The sequence below is a fragment of the Rhinolophus sinicus genome, chromosome 3 (genome assembly GCF_057876585.1).
Source record: "Rhinolophus sinicus isolate RSI-liver-muscle chromosome 3, RSI-T2T, whole genome shotgun sequence".
Taxonomy (NCBI): Eukaryota; Metazoa; Chordata; class Mammalia; order Chiroptera; family Rhinolophidae; genus Rhinolophus; species Rhinolophus sinicus.
Window position 1 is genome coordinate 42044634 of NC_142503.1, and position 14903 is coordinate 42059536.

The 14903-nt window shown below is 32.9% G+C and overlaps 2 protein-coding genes across 6 annotated transcripts in view; one reads left to right on the plus strand and one right to left on the minus strand.

Annotated features, from left to right (window-relative positions):
• TRAPPC13 (trafficking protein particle complex subunit 13) overlaps window positions 1-9626 on the plus strand; it is a 34979-nt gene extending 25353 nt beyond the window's left edge. Inside the window, exons 8-13 of one of the 4 annotated variants that reach the window (XM_019743941.3) lie at window positions 552-569; window positions 2778-2911; window positions 4179-4377; window positions 5639-5739; window positions 7937-8087; window positions 8212-9626. In XM_019743941.3, the coding sequence (XP_019599500.1) occupies window positions 552-569; window positions 2778-2911; window positions 4179-4377; window positions 5639-5739; window positions 7937-8087; window positions 8212-8319 (711 nt within the window). In that variant the 3' untranslated portion in view covers window positions 8320-9626. The remainder of the gene's footprint in view (window positions 1-551; window positions 570-2777; window positions 2912-4178; window positions 4378-5638; window positions 5740-7936; window positions 8088-8211) is intronic. The other 3 variants (XM_019743951.3, XM_019743960.3, XM_019743969.3) reach the window with 3 other exon arrangements.
• The window catches only part of SGTB (small glutamine rich tetratricopeptide repeat co-chaperone beta), a 35715-nt gene continuing 29856 nt past the window's right edge, over window positions 9045-14903 (minus strand). Inside the window, exons 8-10 of one of the 2 annotated variants that reach the window (XM_019743991.3) lie at window positions 14241-14278; window positions 13930-14013; window positions 9045-12806 (exon numbers count right to left, since the gene is read on the minus strand). In XM_019743991.3, coding sequence (XP_019599550.1) covers window positions 12695-12806; window positions 13930-14013; window positions 14241-14278 — 234 coding nt within the window. In that variant the 3' untranslated portion in view covers window positions 9045-12694. The remainder of the gene's footprint in view (window positions 12807-13929; window positions 14014-14240; window positions 14279-14903) is intronic. The other variant, XM_019743982.3, reaches the window with a different exon arrangement.

The following is a 14903-nucleotide window of genomic DNA, read 5'->3' on the forward strand; positions in this document are numbered from 1 at the left end:
AGAAATATATATGAAAAAGAAAAAGACTAACTATGAAATCTATTAACAAGAAGAGAATAAATGCTAAATTTAGTCTGAGGTGGTCTAGCCCAGCATTCCCTGAATTATGATCCATAGAACCCTAATCACCCAAGATGCTCCTTGGAAAAAGAATTCCATTATTAGATAAATTTAGGAGAAGCTCTACAGGATAGTATATATCAATCTTAGGTAATCTATGAAGAATTACAATGTAAGTAAAGAATTTATAGAACCAGCAAGGCATGAAATATACCTCTATCCCCCAAGATGTGCCTTTGAATATTTGCTTCTGTTTAAGTATTCACCTATAGTGTGCTTCTCTATTCATTTAACCTTCGCAGTTTCACCTTTTTAGAAAAATGATTTGTCGTATTTCTTTATGTTGCTTTCTGTTTACTTTCGTTTTACTAATGCTGTCTTATTTAGTAAATTAAAAAAAAATGCAGAAATGCATTTTATTTTAAAGTTATTCTTTTTCTTTAACATTTAATTCTGATTTTTCTAATTTTTCTTTTTTATTTTCCCATTAGAGTGACCTCAGTTCTGTGGTAATTTGATTTTTTATTATAAATTTATATGCTTCCCTTACTCACCACTTTTTGATCTCTGCCTAATAAACCTCTCTTTACAAAACATAGTGGAAAAAGAAGTTAGTTGTGAATAAGACCTGTTTGACTTCAAAAAAATGTATTTTTTTGTACTTTTTATATTGTCTTATTCTGTGAGAAAAAAAAATGATCAGCGATTAAATTGTCATACAGAAACAATTATATTCTCACTTTTAGTGTTTTCCCTTAGGTGTTTTTTTAAAAGAGGCATTTTAACCTCGTTTAAAATAACCTTGGGATTTTCACCATCATAGTATAAATTAGCCTACTTTACTTCAATTCTCTGAATAAACTAGTTGAAATTTATTTTCAAATGCACAGTGGTTTTAGTTTTAAGTCTGGGTCAGGTAAAGATGGCCCTTTGACAACAATAAACACGAGAAAATCAAATTTGTCCAGGTTAGTTAAAATCATATTGTCAAATTTCTGTTTAAGCAGTATTTGCATATGCAGTGTTACATTACATCTATAATAACAACTGCCTTAGCACTGAATTCTTAAATTTTCAAATGTCTATTTTATACTAACTGTTCATACTAACTTAATTTTCCATTATGTTGCTTGTTTTTCTTTCATTTTTATCTAAACTCTGTAAATTTATGCAGAAATTGAATTTTTAAAATTGAAATGTGGGTCTATGGTTATTTTTAAAGCAATGGATTGATGGGATATATGTAGGTTTTTGGGGGGTTTTTTTTGAGAAAAAGTAACAGAAAAATGCTTTCACATGGTATATTCTTTTAAACTGATATATACATCATCGTAGTTTTCTTTTTATTTGAGCACATGTGCTGAGGACTGAAGAATCTATTTTATTTTAGATAATACCGTGTTTCCCCGAAAATAAGACCTAGCCGGACAATCAGCTCTAATTAATTTTTGGAGCAAAAATTAATGTAAGACCCGCTATTATATTATATTATATTATATTATATTATATTATATTATATTAATTATATTATATTATATCAGATCCTGTCTTATATAAAACCCGGTATGGTATTGTATTGTATTGTATTATATTTATTATATTATATCAACCCCTGTCTTATATTCTATAAGACTGGGTCTTATATTAATTTTTGCTCCAAAAGATGCATTACAGCTGATTGTCCGGCTAGGTCTTATTTTCGGGAAACAGTAGATTATATTTTCATCATTATATTTTTGCAAGTGATTTCCATTTCCCTGGATTTACTGGTAAAAACACTTGTAAGTGCCAAATTATTTGGTCATAGTTTATTTTGTTTTGTTTCTATATATAGTGCTATGAAACTTTTGAACAAATTAATTCTTGAATATCTTTAGTATATCATTTTTTATATAGGTGGGTTTAAAAAATGAACCAAGTTGTTTCTTATCCTTCAATTGCACACACAAAAATAATAATCAAATAGCATAAAAAGAAAGATGTTTAACATAATCGGAATAAAAATTTTTTATAAAAATATTTAAATTATCCATTGACTAAACTACTGAATAGTGTCAATTTTCAAACCATCACTAAGGCTACAAAATAGCTTTAGTTTTATTTAAAAGTTCTAAGATTGTCTGGTACAATTCACATATTTTTTAGCTCTAAATATACGTTCAAAGTAAACCAAGAAATTACTAATGACCACTAACAATCAGTTTTAAAGTTAAATCCTATAAGATTATATAAAATAGATAATTCACTGTATTAGTGGTCCCTATACTCTCTAAATTGAAGTAATATGACAATTGAAGTTATATTATGCTCCAAAGTTATTGCGAAAACCTAATTATCTTAACATATTACTAAACTGATAGGTGCAGAGGTATATTCACACTAAATTTTGTTTTAACATTTTAATGACTTACTAAAAGATTTAGGATCTTGTGAATAAAATTCCAGTTAAATATTTTTGGATGTTAATACAAAAAGTATTATAGTTATCCCCTATCCATTGTTTGACAAGTTATCAGTTGACTAACACTTGACTTTGCCCCTGTTAATCACATTAGGATGAAGATTTCTTTTCTTGCATTATGATAACTTTGATTTGCAGGCATGAACTAATCACATTTGTGGTTAATATTTTTTCTTTATATAGATCAGATGTTTTTGTTGAGGTTAATATTTTAAATACCGTCACACTTTGGTGGATATTTTTTTCATACCCTCAGACTGATGAAGTATTTCTGGAAGCCCAGATTCAGAATATTACAACCTCACCCATGTTTATGGAGAAAGTCTCGTTGGAGCCATCTATAATGTACAATGTAACAGAGTTAAATTCAGTCCACCAAGCTGGAGAATGGTAAATATGAGTTATGAGGTATTTGTTCTTATTTTGAAAGGTATGAACTTTTCTAACATATGTTACTCTTAGATGGTTTGTAGTTGTTTTTAAATTAACGACTTTATTGTTTTAGAAAACTTTTATATTCATAGAAAAACTGATGCAAAAGAAGTTTCCATATGACTCCCTCCCCACTCACAGTATCGTATTATTTACATCTTGTTTTAATGTGGCACATTTGTTACAATTGGTGAGCCAATATTAATACTTATTATTAACTAAAATCCATAGTTTACATTAGGGTTCATTTTTTGTGTTGTACACTCTATGGGTTTTGACAAATCTAATGACATGTATCCACCATTACTGTACATTTCAAAATAGTTTCACTGCCCTAAAAAGCTCCTGTATTCTACCTATTCATAAAAATTAAAGATCCTAGTTGTTTGCATTTTGTGTTTTACTATTTAAAGTACTGTTTTTTTTAATTTTTCATAATAATTCAGTGAAATAAATATGGAACCTTTCATCTTTTCCTGCAAATGATAAAACTGAGGCATGGTGGGAAGGAACGATGGGGAAGTTAGAAAAGGTAAGGATGAGGGAGAATTTTAAGAGGAAATATTCTCCCAACATCAAAAGGAGTGAGTGTAGAAATGCAGGATTTAATGTTTTGTGAAAATGAAATACATACGTCTTTATATAGGTAATTTAGAATAAGAATAAATAAATGTAATGTTGACATTAATATGGATAAGAAGGTAATAGCTGGACAAAGTACCTGACTTTCTTAAAAATGGAAAGTTTACTTTTATGTTATTATGGTGATTAGATACAGAAAAGTTTATAGCCTCCCATACACCCACTAGGGAAAACAATTTTCCATTCTCTTCCTGATCTTTTGGAAATGATTACTTAGTTTATAATGTTATGTTTCTTCTTATTCTTAACTATTTTCTTTGATAATTGTAGAAAAAAATGGAAAGGATACTTAAAGTTCTAATTTCTGTTGTATGTTTTCAGTTAATTGATACATATTCAATATTTTAGGTAATATATTGCATTCTATTATAAAGAACCTCAAGATTTTCTATATCAACTGAAAAATATTAATAAATCCTCTCAGTACAAATCCTTTTCATTTGTGTTGAAACCACTGAGCTGTTCCGTTGTAGATCTTTGGATAGTAAATTATTCAGTTCCTGTCAAAAGGAACAATTACAGCCATGGTTTTTCTTTTAAAAGATGCTAGAGAATTTTCTCCATCTCTGTTTCCACCTGTCAGTGTAACTACATTTGGGTCAAGAACATATTTGCAACCAATGGATACACGCCAGTACTTGTACTGCCTAAAACCCAAAAAGGAGTTTGCAGAAAAAGCAGGCATCATTAAGGGAGTAACAGTAATCGGAAAATTGGATATTGTGTGGAAAACAAATCTAGGTGAAAGGGGAAGATTACAGACCAGCCAACTTCAAAGAATGGTGAGTGGAAAAAACCTTGGTGAAAGTTTTGATTTGGGAGGTGGTAGGTAGTTAGAACAATTTAAATTTTCCTAGGTCTACCCCTAAAAATCAGAGCACTGTAAAGAGAATAAGAGATAAAAGACTAATAATTTCCCTGATCTCTACGTAGAAAATTGGTATTGAGATTAATGAACAATGTGCAAATGTTAATTTCTACGTGATACATAGTTTTTTACTTTCCCAAACAGGAATTAAAATAACTGCTTATCAATCATTCCCTCCTATGTAATTCACACTCACTATTCATCTGACTTCCTCTATATTAAAGTTTTTTTTGCAACGTCCCAAAAGTCTTTCTGCAGTCACCTACTCATTTCATACCTTTTTTTTAAAAGATGTTTAAAATCTGAATCATCTGAAACCTAGAAAATGAGTCCCACTAAAGTTACCTTGTAAGCATTGGTTGGATATTTTACTTAGTTTCTGCTCTGAATGCAGGGATAGCTGCCAGGCTTCTTTTTCTTGTGCTTGTTAGACTATGCTATAGAATCCTCCTTTTGTGCTAAATACTACCTGTTCTGATATATTCTAAAATTTACTTTTCTTTAACCATTTGAGGTAACAATTTGGAAAAAAAAAGATTATCACTGGGCCTTTTTATTTTTCAATTACAGTTGACATACAATATTATGTTAGTTTCAGGTGTACAACATAGTGATTATAGACATTTACATAACTTATGAAGTAATCAACCCAGTAAGTCTACTATCACTGGGCCTATTTTTAAATGTAGCAATTAGCTGTCCTCCTGCCATGGCACGTTCCAAGCTTTGATGTTTTTGTGGTCCATCCCTGCCCATATGTCTGAAGAGACATGCTTTTCTTCCTGGATCATTTCAAAGTGATCATCCCCTTTCTGTTCAGGCGGTAACCTTACCTACTGAGAGTTATGGATGTATAAGCTACAGTATCTTCGGAAAAAATCCCTTTAAGATTCAGACCTCCTGAAATTTCTTTATTGACTACCTATGAGACTCATTGTAACTCTAGTGAACAATGGAGTAATTATAGCAAAAACAGTCAGGGTCTATAGTGCTATTCCACAGGTAATAACTGCAAAGGAAGTTAAAATGAAGAACAGTAGAATGACTGAAAAATATTTTCTCAGAACATCAGCTTGGTCACCCAACAACTGTTTAGTGAATGTATTGATGTGGTACTGTCATTAAAATGGAAAGATTTTATAACGGATGTTAACTGTATTGTTTTTTTCTCTTAGGCTCCAGGTTATGGAGATGTTAGGTTATCTTTGGAGGCAATCCCAGATACCGTAAACCTAGAAGAACCTTTTCACATTACCTGTAAAATAACAAACTGCAGGTAATGCCAATGTTTGTGGATGGATGTCCTTTCCTTCTCACTTACCTAAAAGAGAATTTTAAGATCTTTTAAATTGCTGTCTCCTTTTAACTTTCCTCTTGACATATAGCCTCTCTGATGTTGATGTTGAATACCGTGAAGTTCTTCATCTGATAGCTGTGTATTACATATTTTTGAGGTCCTACTATATTAGGCATTTTCTGTATTTGATTATATTCATTCATCATATCCTATGAGGTAACTATTAATTATTCACATTCCATGCAAGAGAAAGCTAACTCAGAGGTTGACTCAAGCTCAGAGAACTAGAAAAGATGGGGCCAGAATTTGAAACCAGATATATTTGACTTCAAAGTCCATATTCTTTTCATTGTTTACACTTCCCTCAGACTTCAGATTACTAAAGCATGAACTAGTAGATTCTTATGGAATAATACATTATAGATTTAATGTAATAAGGTAGATTTTTCTGAGCCATGCTATACCTGAGCTGTATCTTTAGTATTAAGAAAGTAAAAACTGGTTGTGAATATAAGGGATAATCATAGATTGGAAAACAGAACTTTGATAATAAAGGGAGAGTATAATCTAGCTGTTGAGAAGCAAAGAGACCACAGCACTTTGAAGCCAAAAAAAAAAAACACCCTAGGATTAAATTCCAGCCCTGTCACTTTTGCTACTCCTATTACTACTTGTATGTACTATTAGTTGGGGCATTTTGATAATATTGCAGTGATGAATTCCAACCCTCACAGTCTGAATGTGTGTAATCCTTTTTAGTTCCATATCCATTCCAACCTTGCAAAGAAGGGGATAGGAAATAGTCATCCTTCAAAATTACAAAATACCTGCTTCCCCTATGAAGCTACCTAGACCCTCCCATGCAGTTAATCTTCCCTTTCTCTACCATAACAAATTTTAATATCATTCTTAATGACATTCATATATTGCTACAGTTATTAGTCTCTTCCTTACTAGACTGAATTTTTCAAGAGAAGGGATCCTGTCTTATTCTGCACTGCCACATCATAGTTGCTCAGTGAACACCACACACAGGGTAAAGATCCTGTGCATTTACAGTGTGCTTTTGGATTTTTTGAGGTTTTTGAGGTATAGCAAATCAGATATTGACCAAAAGACAAAGTGCTGTAAAAAATGAATTCAGTTTCTTTCGGTGTTCATTTTAACTTTGTGATTCAAATAACTTTTTTCTAAAAAGCACTTATTTCTTAGATTGTCAGTTTCCTCATCTATAAAAATGGGATTTACCCTGCCCCCAACACACACGTGTGCGCGTGCACACACGTACAATATACTTAAAGGATTTTTGTGAAATTTAATGAGAAAATTCATGTAATTCATTTAACCTGGACTGTGCCACATAGTGGCTATTTAAAATGTTTGTTGGGGAGACAGAGGCATATAAAAGCTAAATATCATTAAATCATTATGTCCAAAAATCAATAAATTAACATTTAAAATTTAAGTATTTTAAAATATGAAGCCATCTATGAGGGGAAAAAAGCTAAAAGAGTTGAAAGTAGTCATGAATGGTGGTAGAGTAAGAAACTTTTTTATCATGAGCCTTTTGTGTGTTTTTTTAAAAAATGCTACTTTCATTAACAGTTTTTTTTTTTAACATGTTTAAGCTGAACTGGTGATGTTAATTATAAGCAGAAGCAGGCTTTTCATGGTAAAGTGAACATAACCGAATAATATTTACTTCTTGTAAATGTTGTCAGTCACTTTCTATGTTATCTGCATGGTAAAGAAACATAAATAGCAGAAGCACTAGACCAGACTCAGTGTTATCTCTTTCTTTCCTATGGAGTACCTACAGAAATCGGAAGGATGCATAGCAACGAGATAGACACAGGTGTCTGGAAGTCTCCCAGAGAAATGACAACACTGTTAACATCAGCAGCAGGGATCCGGTATTCAGTAACAGAACCAGAAGGCCAACATCCAGACAGGCAGATTAGTCTCAGTGCCACTTTAAACCCTAGAAAATGCCATCTCCTTTCATTTTCCTGATTCTTTTTCTTAAGAGAAATAAAAATGACATATTTTCATTTCTGTTTCTGGCTTTTATTGTCCGAGACACCCAGAAAACAAATTTGCTGACAGTAGTGGAAGAATATCGCATACCTCTTTGTGAAAGGAACAAGATTTATTCCTATTTTTCTGATTCCTCCAGCAGTGAAAGGACTATGGATCTGGTTTTGGAAATGTGCAATACCAATTCTATCCACTGGTGCGGCATTTCAGGAAGACAGCTTGGAAAGTTACATCCAAGTTCTTCTCTCTGCCTTGCTCTTACTCTACTGTCTTCAGTACAGGGACTGCAAGTATGCTCTCTTTTCAATAATTTCAATAGTTGGGGGCCATTAACCCATAGTCATATATTATATCCATATTTTCTCTAGTAATTACCAATGAATGAAACTTAGGCCTGTATCTTTCTCTCAATAGAGCATCTCCGGCTTAAGACTAACAGACACGTTTTTAAAGAGAACATATGAATATGATGACATCGCACAAGTCTGTGTGGTATCTTCGGCCATTAAAGTGGAAAGCTGAAGAAAATTTCCAGTGTTACGCTTTTCATTGAGTTTCAACAGAACTTTCTGTATTCTTGTCATCTTTGTAAAATGATCAACAGCAAAAATAAGTATATATTATTTAAATTTCTTTCCTTTACAACAGATAAAGTACTAAGTATTTGTTTTCAAAAAAACCATCTACTGATTTTATCTTGTAAGTTATATGCTAAATTAACATTTGTACATTTTCTACACAACGTCTGTTTGATTTCATTTTAGAAGACCATTGGACTTTGTTTTGCAAAAGCTCTGTATTTGAGGCCATGTGTCCCTGGAACAGGGATTAGGAAAATTTTTATGTCAAGAGTCGGATACTAAATATTTTAGGCTTTGGAGGCCATGTGGTTTCTGTTGAAAATACCCCACTGCTTTTGTAGTATGTGAGTATCCAGTAGGCAACAGGAACACAGTGGTGTTTACAAAACCGGGCAGCTGGCCTGCAGGCCATAGTTGCAGGCCTCGATCTAGAAGATACAGCTATTTCTTCATACTTTAGAATTTGTATAATACTTTTAGAAATATTTCATTTAACCCCATGTTTATCCCAGCTCCTCAGTCAACAGAAAATGTTTAAAACAACAGGGCTAGCCCTCCTGTAACCTTACATTTGCTAACACAGTATGAATTTGGCCAGTTGTTTTCAAAATGATTGTATTGGTATGTATCTGTGTTTGTGTATACATACAAACACACACATCTAAGTTTCAGTTACAGCAGATCAGAATTGGTTTTATTTCTTAGACTGTTGATTAATTACTCTGCTAACTTTTAATTAAGAAGCCTGATAATTTTTAAGTCCAAAAGTCCTGTTTTTATTCCCATTAAAAAATAAGCCACTTATTTTCATAGGCATATTTAAAGGATTTCCAGCTTCTGATATTTGATTTTGAACTCTAAATTATGTCATATTATTAAACTTTCTATTTCTGCATGTAATTACACTAATTTACTTATGCCATGAACAAAACAGTGAAAAGTTAAGATTCTAAACAACTTTGCAACATGAATGTACTAAAAGTTTCAATGTTTTGTCAGGAAAACAAAAGGTAATGCTGTTAAATAAAAACTTATTTTGGTAAATTGCAGCTCAAGGATGTATATATAATTGCTTAAATGTAAGAGTACATTAAGTCAAATACAAAAATTGTTTTTTCTTAAATGCATAATTATCGATTGCAATGACAAACTGGTCCAAAGTTAAAGTTATATTTGGAATGAGATTTGCCCCTTAAATTGGAATGATAATGAAATGTCTGTGCAAAATAAAGTACAAGAAGTATAAAATGTCTGTCTGTCTTCCAAAATGAATAAGATTGATTAAGTGACGAATAAGATTTTATAGCCATTGCACTGGGTGTTTTGATTGTTTGTTAAGCATCTTTTCATGACTGAGCCTTCTATTTTACTCTGTTTCAAATTTTAAAAGTAACATATATATAATGGTCACTTGAAATGTGCTATATAATTTGACTTAATTACAAAGTCTCTTTATAAGCAATAACCTAGACACATATTGTTCATTCTTTAAGTAAAGGTTAGATAATGTCATCTTAGAAAGGACCTGTTTACACCATATTATAAAAATTAGATAAACAATTTGGCATATTAAATGAAAATGTAATTTGCATAAAAATGACATTTTAAGTTTAACAGCATGATAACAGCTACAGCTTCTACACTGAAATGTGGTTAATGGGAGTTAATCATTCCTAAGTAGACTGTATATAAAGATTTTCCTCAATGCTGTCTTGTTCTAGATAAGGAAGAATGCTATTGGGGGCATTCCTTAAAATTTTAAGAATAGCTAGCAAATCCAACTACACAAAACTTTTTCGAAATGCAGTGATTCCAACGTGATGAAGGTACTTGAAAAGCAAAACTGGCTGTAATTCAATGGAAATCCAGGTAAGTGGACAGATATCGTCTAGAATGAATTTGTTATAGGTGGTATATTAGCAAAAAAACCCAAACTGGAATAGAAAAAAGGAAGAAAAACACCACTTCCCATTACTTCTTATAAAATGAATGACTACCTTCACAACAGATACTAGCAAATCAAGACATTGTTTTAAAGTGTTTTTTCATATAATGTCTTTGTCTGATTTTGGTATTAGAGTAATAGGTATATAAAATGAGTTTGGAAATGTTTCTTCCTCTTCTATTTTCTGGAAGAGATTGTATAGCGTTGATATTATTTTACCTTAAGTGTTTGGCAGAATTCCCCATTGAAATCATTTGGGGTTATTGTAGTTTTCTTTTCTGGAAGATATCTATTTCTTCTGTGAGATTTATTTTGTCTAAGTTGTTAAATATATGGACCTAGAGTTCGTTGTGTTATTTTCAAATGATCCTTTTAATGTCTACAGGATATCTGCAGTAATATCTCCTTTCACTTCTAATACTGTTGATTTGTATTTTCTCTATTTTCCTAGTCAGTAAGCTGGAGGCTTACCAATTTTATCAACCTGAAAGCATTTTTAATGCACTCAAGATGGTTATACTAGAAACTTTTATTTACTGAACACTGAATAAGAGTGACTAATTTTAATTAAGGATCAACTTTGCTTTTTTTCATCAGTCATCACTTTCATTTAGTACTTCATTTTGTATAACACTTGAACACTAGAAGCTGAATTTAACTTATGAAAAATTAAGTTAATTTAGATGGAATATAGGACATTTAATTCAGAGGGCCTAAGACTCAAGTCCTGCTCTTCTCCGGCCAAAACTATGTGTTTGTATAGGTCTTCATTGTAGCCTGAACTCAGGGGGATTAGGTATTTGCTGGTCTCACTGAGGAGAAATTTCTAACCTAGTGCTGCTCTAATTTAGAGTCTTTGGATCTATAGCAGAACCACCTGGTATACTGTTTAAAATGGTGATTCCTTATTATAGGACTTACTAAATAAAAATTGAAAGTGTGGTCCTGCATCTGCATTTTTAATAAATACCCTGGTGATGATTCTTACAGTGAAATTATAGAACCACTGGTCTAATCTCACAAAGGGAAAGAAAGGAAACATTGGTTTTTAAACTTCAAGATAATAAGTAGTCTTTTGAGAATAGTTAGAGTAAGGCCCTGATCATCAGCATTACTTTATTTTTGTTTTCTCTCAAGCACTTGTGAAATCATGACAAGTCTGCCCAACTTAACCAATTCCATAATTAACAAACAAAAGAAATTCCAGTTGGAATTAGAACAGTCTCACCCATCACTGTAGTTAGAGCCATGTCATTAATACCTAACAATGCCATTTCTCTCCACAAACTGATATGTATTCTAATTGCAGTATATTTTAAGCCCCCTATTATGTTTAAGTTGTATCAAATTAAGGTGAAGCATAAAACCAACATGCCAAACCAAATCATAGCAGAGGATTACATGAACAAGAATTGTTAGTGATAGATGCTTTTTGTTATCCATCAAATAATTACTGTTTAAAAAAAACAACATGGTGTTTATGGGCACATAACTAAACACCACTTAGAAAATCCTTAAGGGCCAAGTCATTGGCTTATTTAAATGTAGGTATATTTGAGAGTTTCGATGGTAAGGTTACCACTGAGGAAATTGTGCTAGTTAAACTGAATAGTTATACAACTGACCTAACCAGTACCATTAAGGATTCCTAAATGTATTTTATTATGTATTTAGCATAACTGGCCATGCTAATGGTACCAATACAAAACTGCAGGCAAGGTTAGTTAAGAACTGTGAAGAAAACCTGAGCATCCTACCTACTTCACTTTTTATACATTCACAGCATCTATTTTTTCTTTTCAAAACAACAACCCTTCCACTAAATGCTGCTTTCCACCAGCTCCCAGGATTCCCTGTTACCCATCAGAACAAGTAGCATTAAAGACAGTCCTGCCCCTAGGGTATGTATGCGTGACTGACATCCTTATCAAAGCTAAACCTAGGTAAAAAATTTCTTCTCTCCAGACATGCTGCTCAGTGGCAAGTACACTTCTAACCCAGCATGAGAAACCTTTCCTCTTAGTCATCTCCCCTTTCAAAAAAGTTTGCTTAAGGGAATTTGGAGCTAGAGAGCTCACCAATAAAAGAGCCTTACTGTTCAATCGATACACTCTGTTATTAAGTCTAATGTACAAATACAATGATGAAGATTTGAAAATGGTGCGCTGTCCAGTGCTGTACTGCCACTTAACAAGGCTACTGATGATTCGTTTACAAAGAAGTCATGTTATGTTCAAGTCTGTTTGTGATAAACCTACTGTCTAGACAGATTTATTCCTCAGGGTTTTTGTTTTTGGTTTTTGGTCACTATGTACAGCAAACACTTCAGAGCCATAACCATTTACACTCTGGACTGGGGTCCCTGGCCAAGTCAGGAATGGTCTTCGGTGCTGCTGCTGAAGGATCTGCTCCGGATGTGATTTCTCAGCTGTTCTATAAGTTCAGGATTCTGTTGCTGTATCTGCTGAGCAAACTGCTGTCCCCTGTAAGTAAAGAGGCAAAGCGGTATGAATGAGGGGATTTCCAGTCTCACAACACTGATGCAGAAAGAACTGCAAAGGATGTGGGTACCACCCAAAGAGAACTTTTTCTATAAAAACAAGTTTTAGAATCACAGCTTTAGTATCTGCAAGTTTACCAATGCCTCCAGATGGTATTATTATAGGGCATTGCTTTTTATAAGAAACGAAACACCCAAGCTAAAAAATGAGTTCCTGAATTGGGTGAAATTCATCCCATCTGGTGCTTAACCACAAATAAGCAGAGGGCTAAAATGTACACGCTTTTATTGTATGTGCTCAAACATAAAGCAAGGTATTTGCTCTTTTAGTCAAGTCTTAATAGTCTTCATGACAGGTGTCACACTCTTTTTGGGATGTGCAGAGAAGTCACTGAATAGAACTGATTTTTAGAAAGGCAAAAAATTTAATACAAATTCCTGAAGTGTGACCCTCAGTTGCAAGTGTTAGACATCACTATAATCATGCCACTTAAAAAAAAATGCAATATTGCAAATGGTGTTATGTGGTCATGATCACAAACAGCAAATGGTATTTGTGGCTTCGTATAAAATTTTCAGTGACAGCGTCACACACACATTCAAAATGCAGAGTACAGTATCTTAAGCAACATGGATGGAAGTGAAGGTAATGAGAAGATACAAGGAGTCCCTTTAGTGATGACACACACTGAAAAACAATATATTAGGTTGGTGCAAAAGTAATTGCGGTTTAAAAGGTTAAAAATAACTGCAAAAACCAGAATTACTTTTTCGTAATAGTCTCCTAAATTGAACATTAATATATGTAATATGTGATTTTGAAATATATAGGTGGACCTAAATGAAAGTATATGTTAAGTAGCTATTTGACTTTCATCTTCATCCTTGAGTAGCTATTCAAATCTGCCAGAAAACTTTTTCTTGGATCCAGATCTTCTATATTCCTGCCCTTCAGTCTGAAAATTCCAACTTGTCAACTTTTTAGATTTAATAACTAGTGAGGCCACAGATACTAACAGTAAAAGTTAAAAAAGAAATCCCTGGTCCCTTCATTGACAAAATGTAAAACACACGTTTTTACTATTTCTGTTTTAAGTAACACTTACGCTTGGATGAGGCTGGACAGGTCAGTTAGGCCTCCAACTCCAGCAGCAGGTCCCCCAATGGCATTTGTCATCATTCCTGACATTCTAGAGTAGGCAAGAGATTGGCATACATTCTTTACAGGTAAGATAATGGCCAAGGACAGTCACTTGAATATACGTACATTGTGTAAGAAGTTAGGGCAAATGTGTGTGTGTAAGTTCCAATTGACTGGCGTACAGGGCAGTTTTATCATTTTGGAGCTGATGTGCTCAAATTAGGATCCTGCCAAGTGGAAGGGGGAAAATGTAATTCTTTCTTTCGACATACTTACAGCTGTTGAACTTGAGGGTTCTGCATTAAACTTGCTGCCTGGAATTGAAAAACGGCATCTCTCGTTAAAGGTAGTTAATATTTAGGGAACTTTAACAAAGATTTTTAAGAAACCAAACAGGAATGAAAGCTAAACCATGAATGTACTAAGATTTTGTAGTGTTTTAGTGTGCTATACAAAATGAATGGGTAATATGAAAAAGGTACTAGAAAAAAATGTCATTTAAAACATGTTGCAAGGATAGAGAGATTACACAACACTATAAGGATATTGACAGCAGTATACTTATTACTACTGATCAGATCAATAAAGTCAGAAGGAGAAAGAAACTTTAAAGGTATAGTTAAAGAACCTCCTACACTTGAGAGGGTCCACTTCAAAAGAGTACTCTTAAGACCTTGTTCCCTGGGGCATAACAGTTTCAATCCTTCCCATCCTTAAGTAGGAGGGGAACTGTTTATACACATACACTTTTGAAACGTTCCATTTTGAAAGCATAAATAAATTTTTCTTGCCTCAAATTGGTAGTTGACAATATTCACGTAAAATTTAGTTTTAGTCTAATCTTTGTAGACAGTAGTAACTCTAACAGCTGTCTCCAAAACTCCTCCTTTAATCTCTATCAAACTGACCCATTTGAAGAGTCACACAATGTTTTTAACC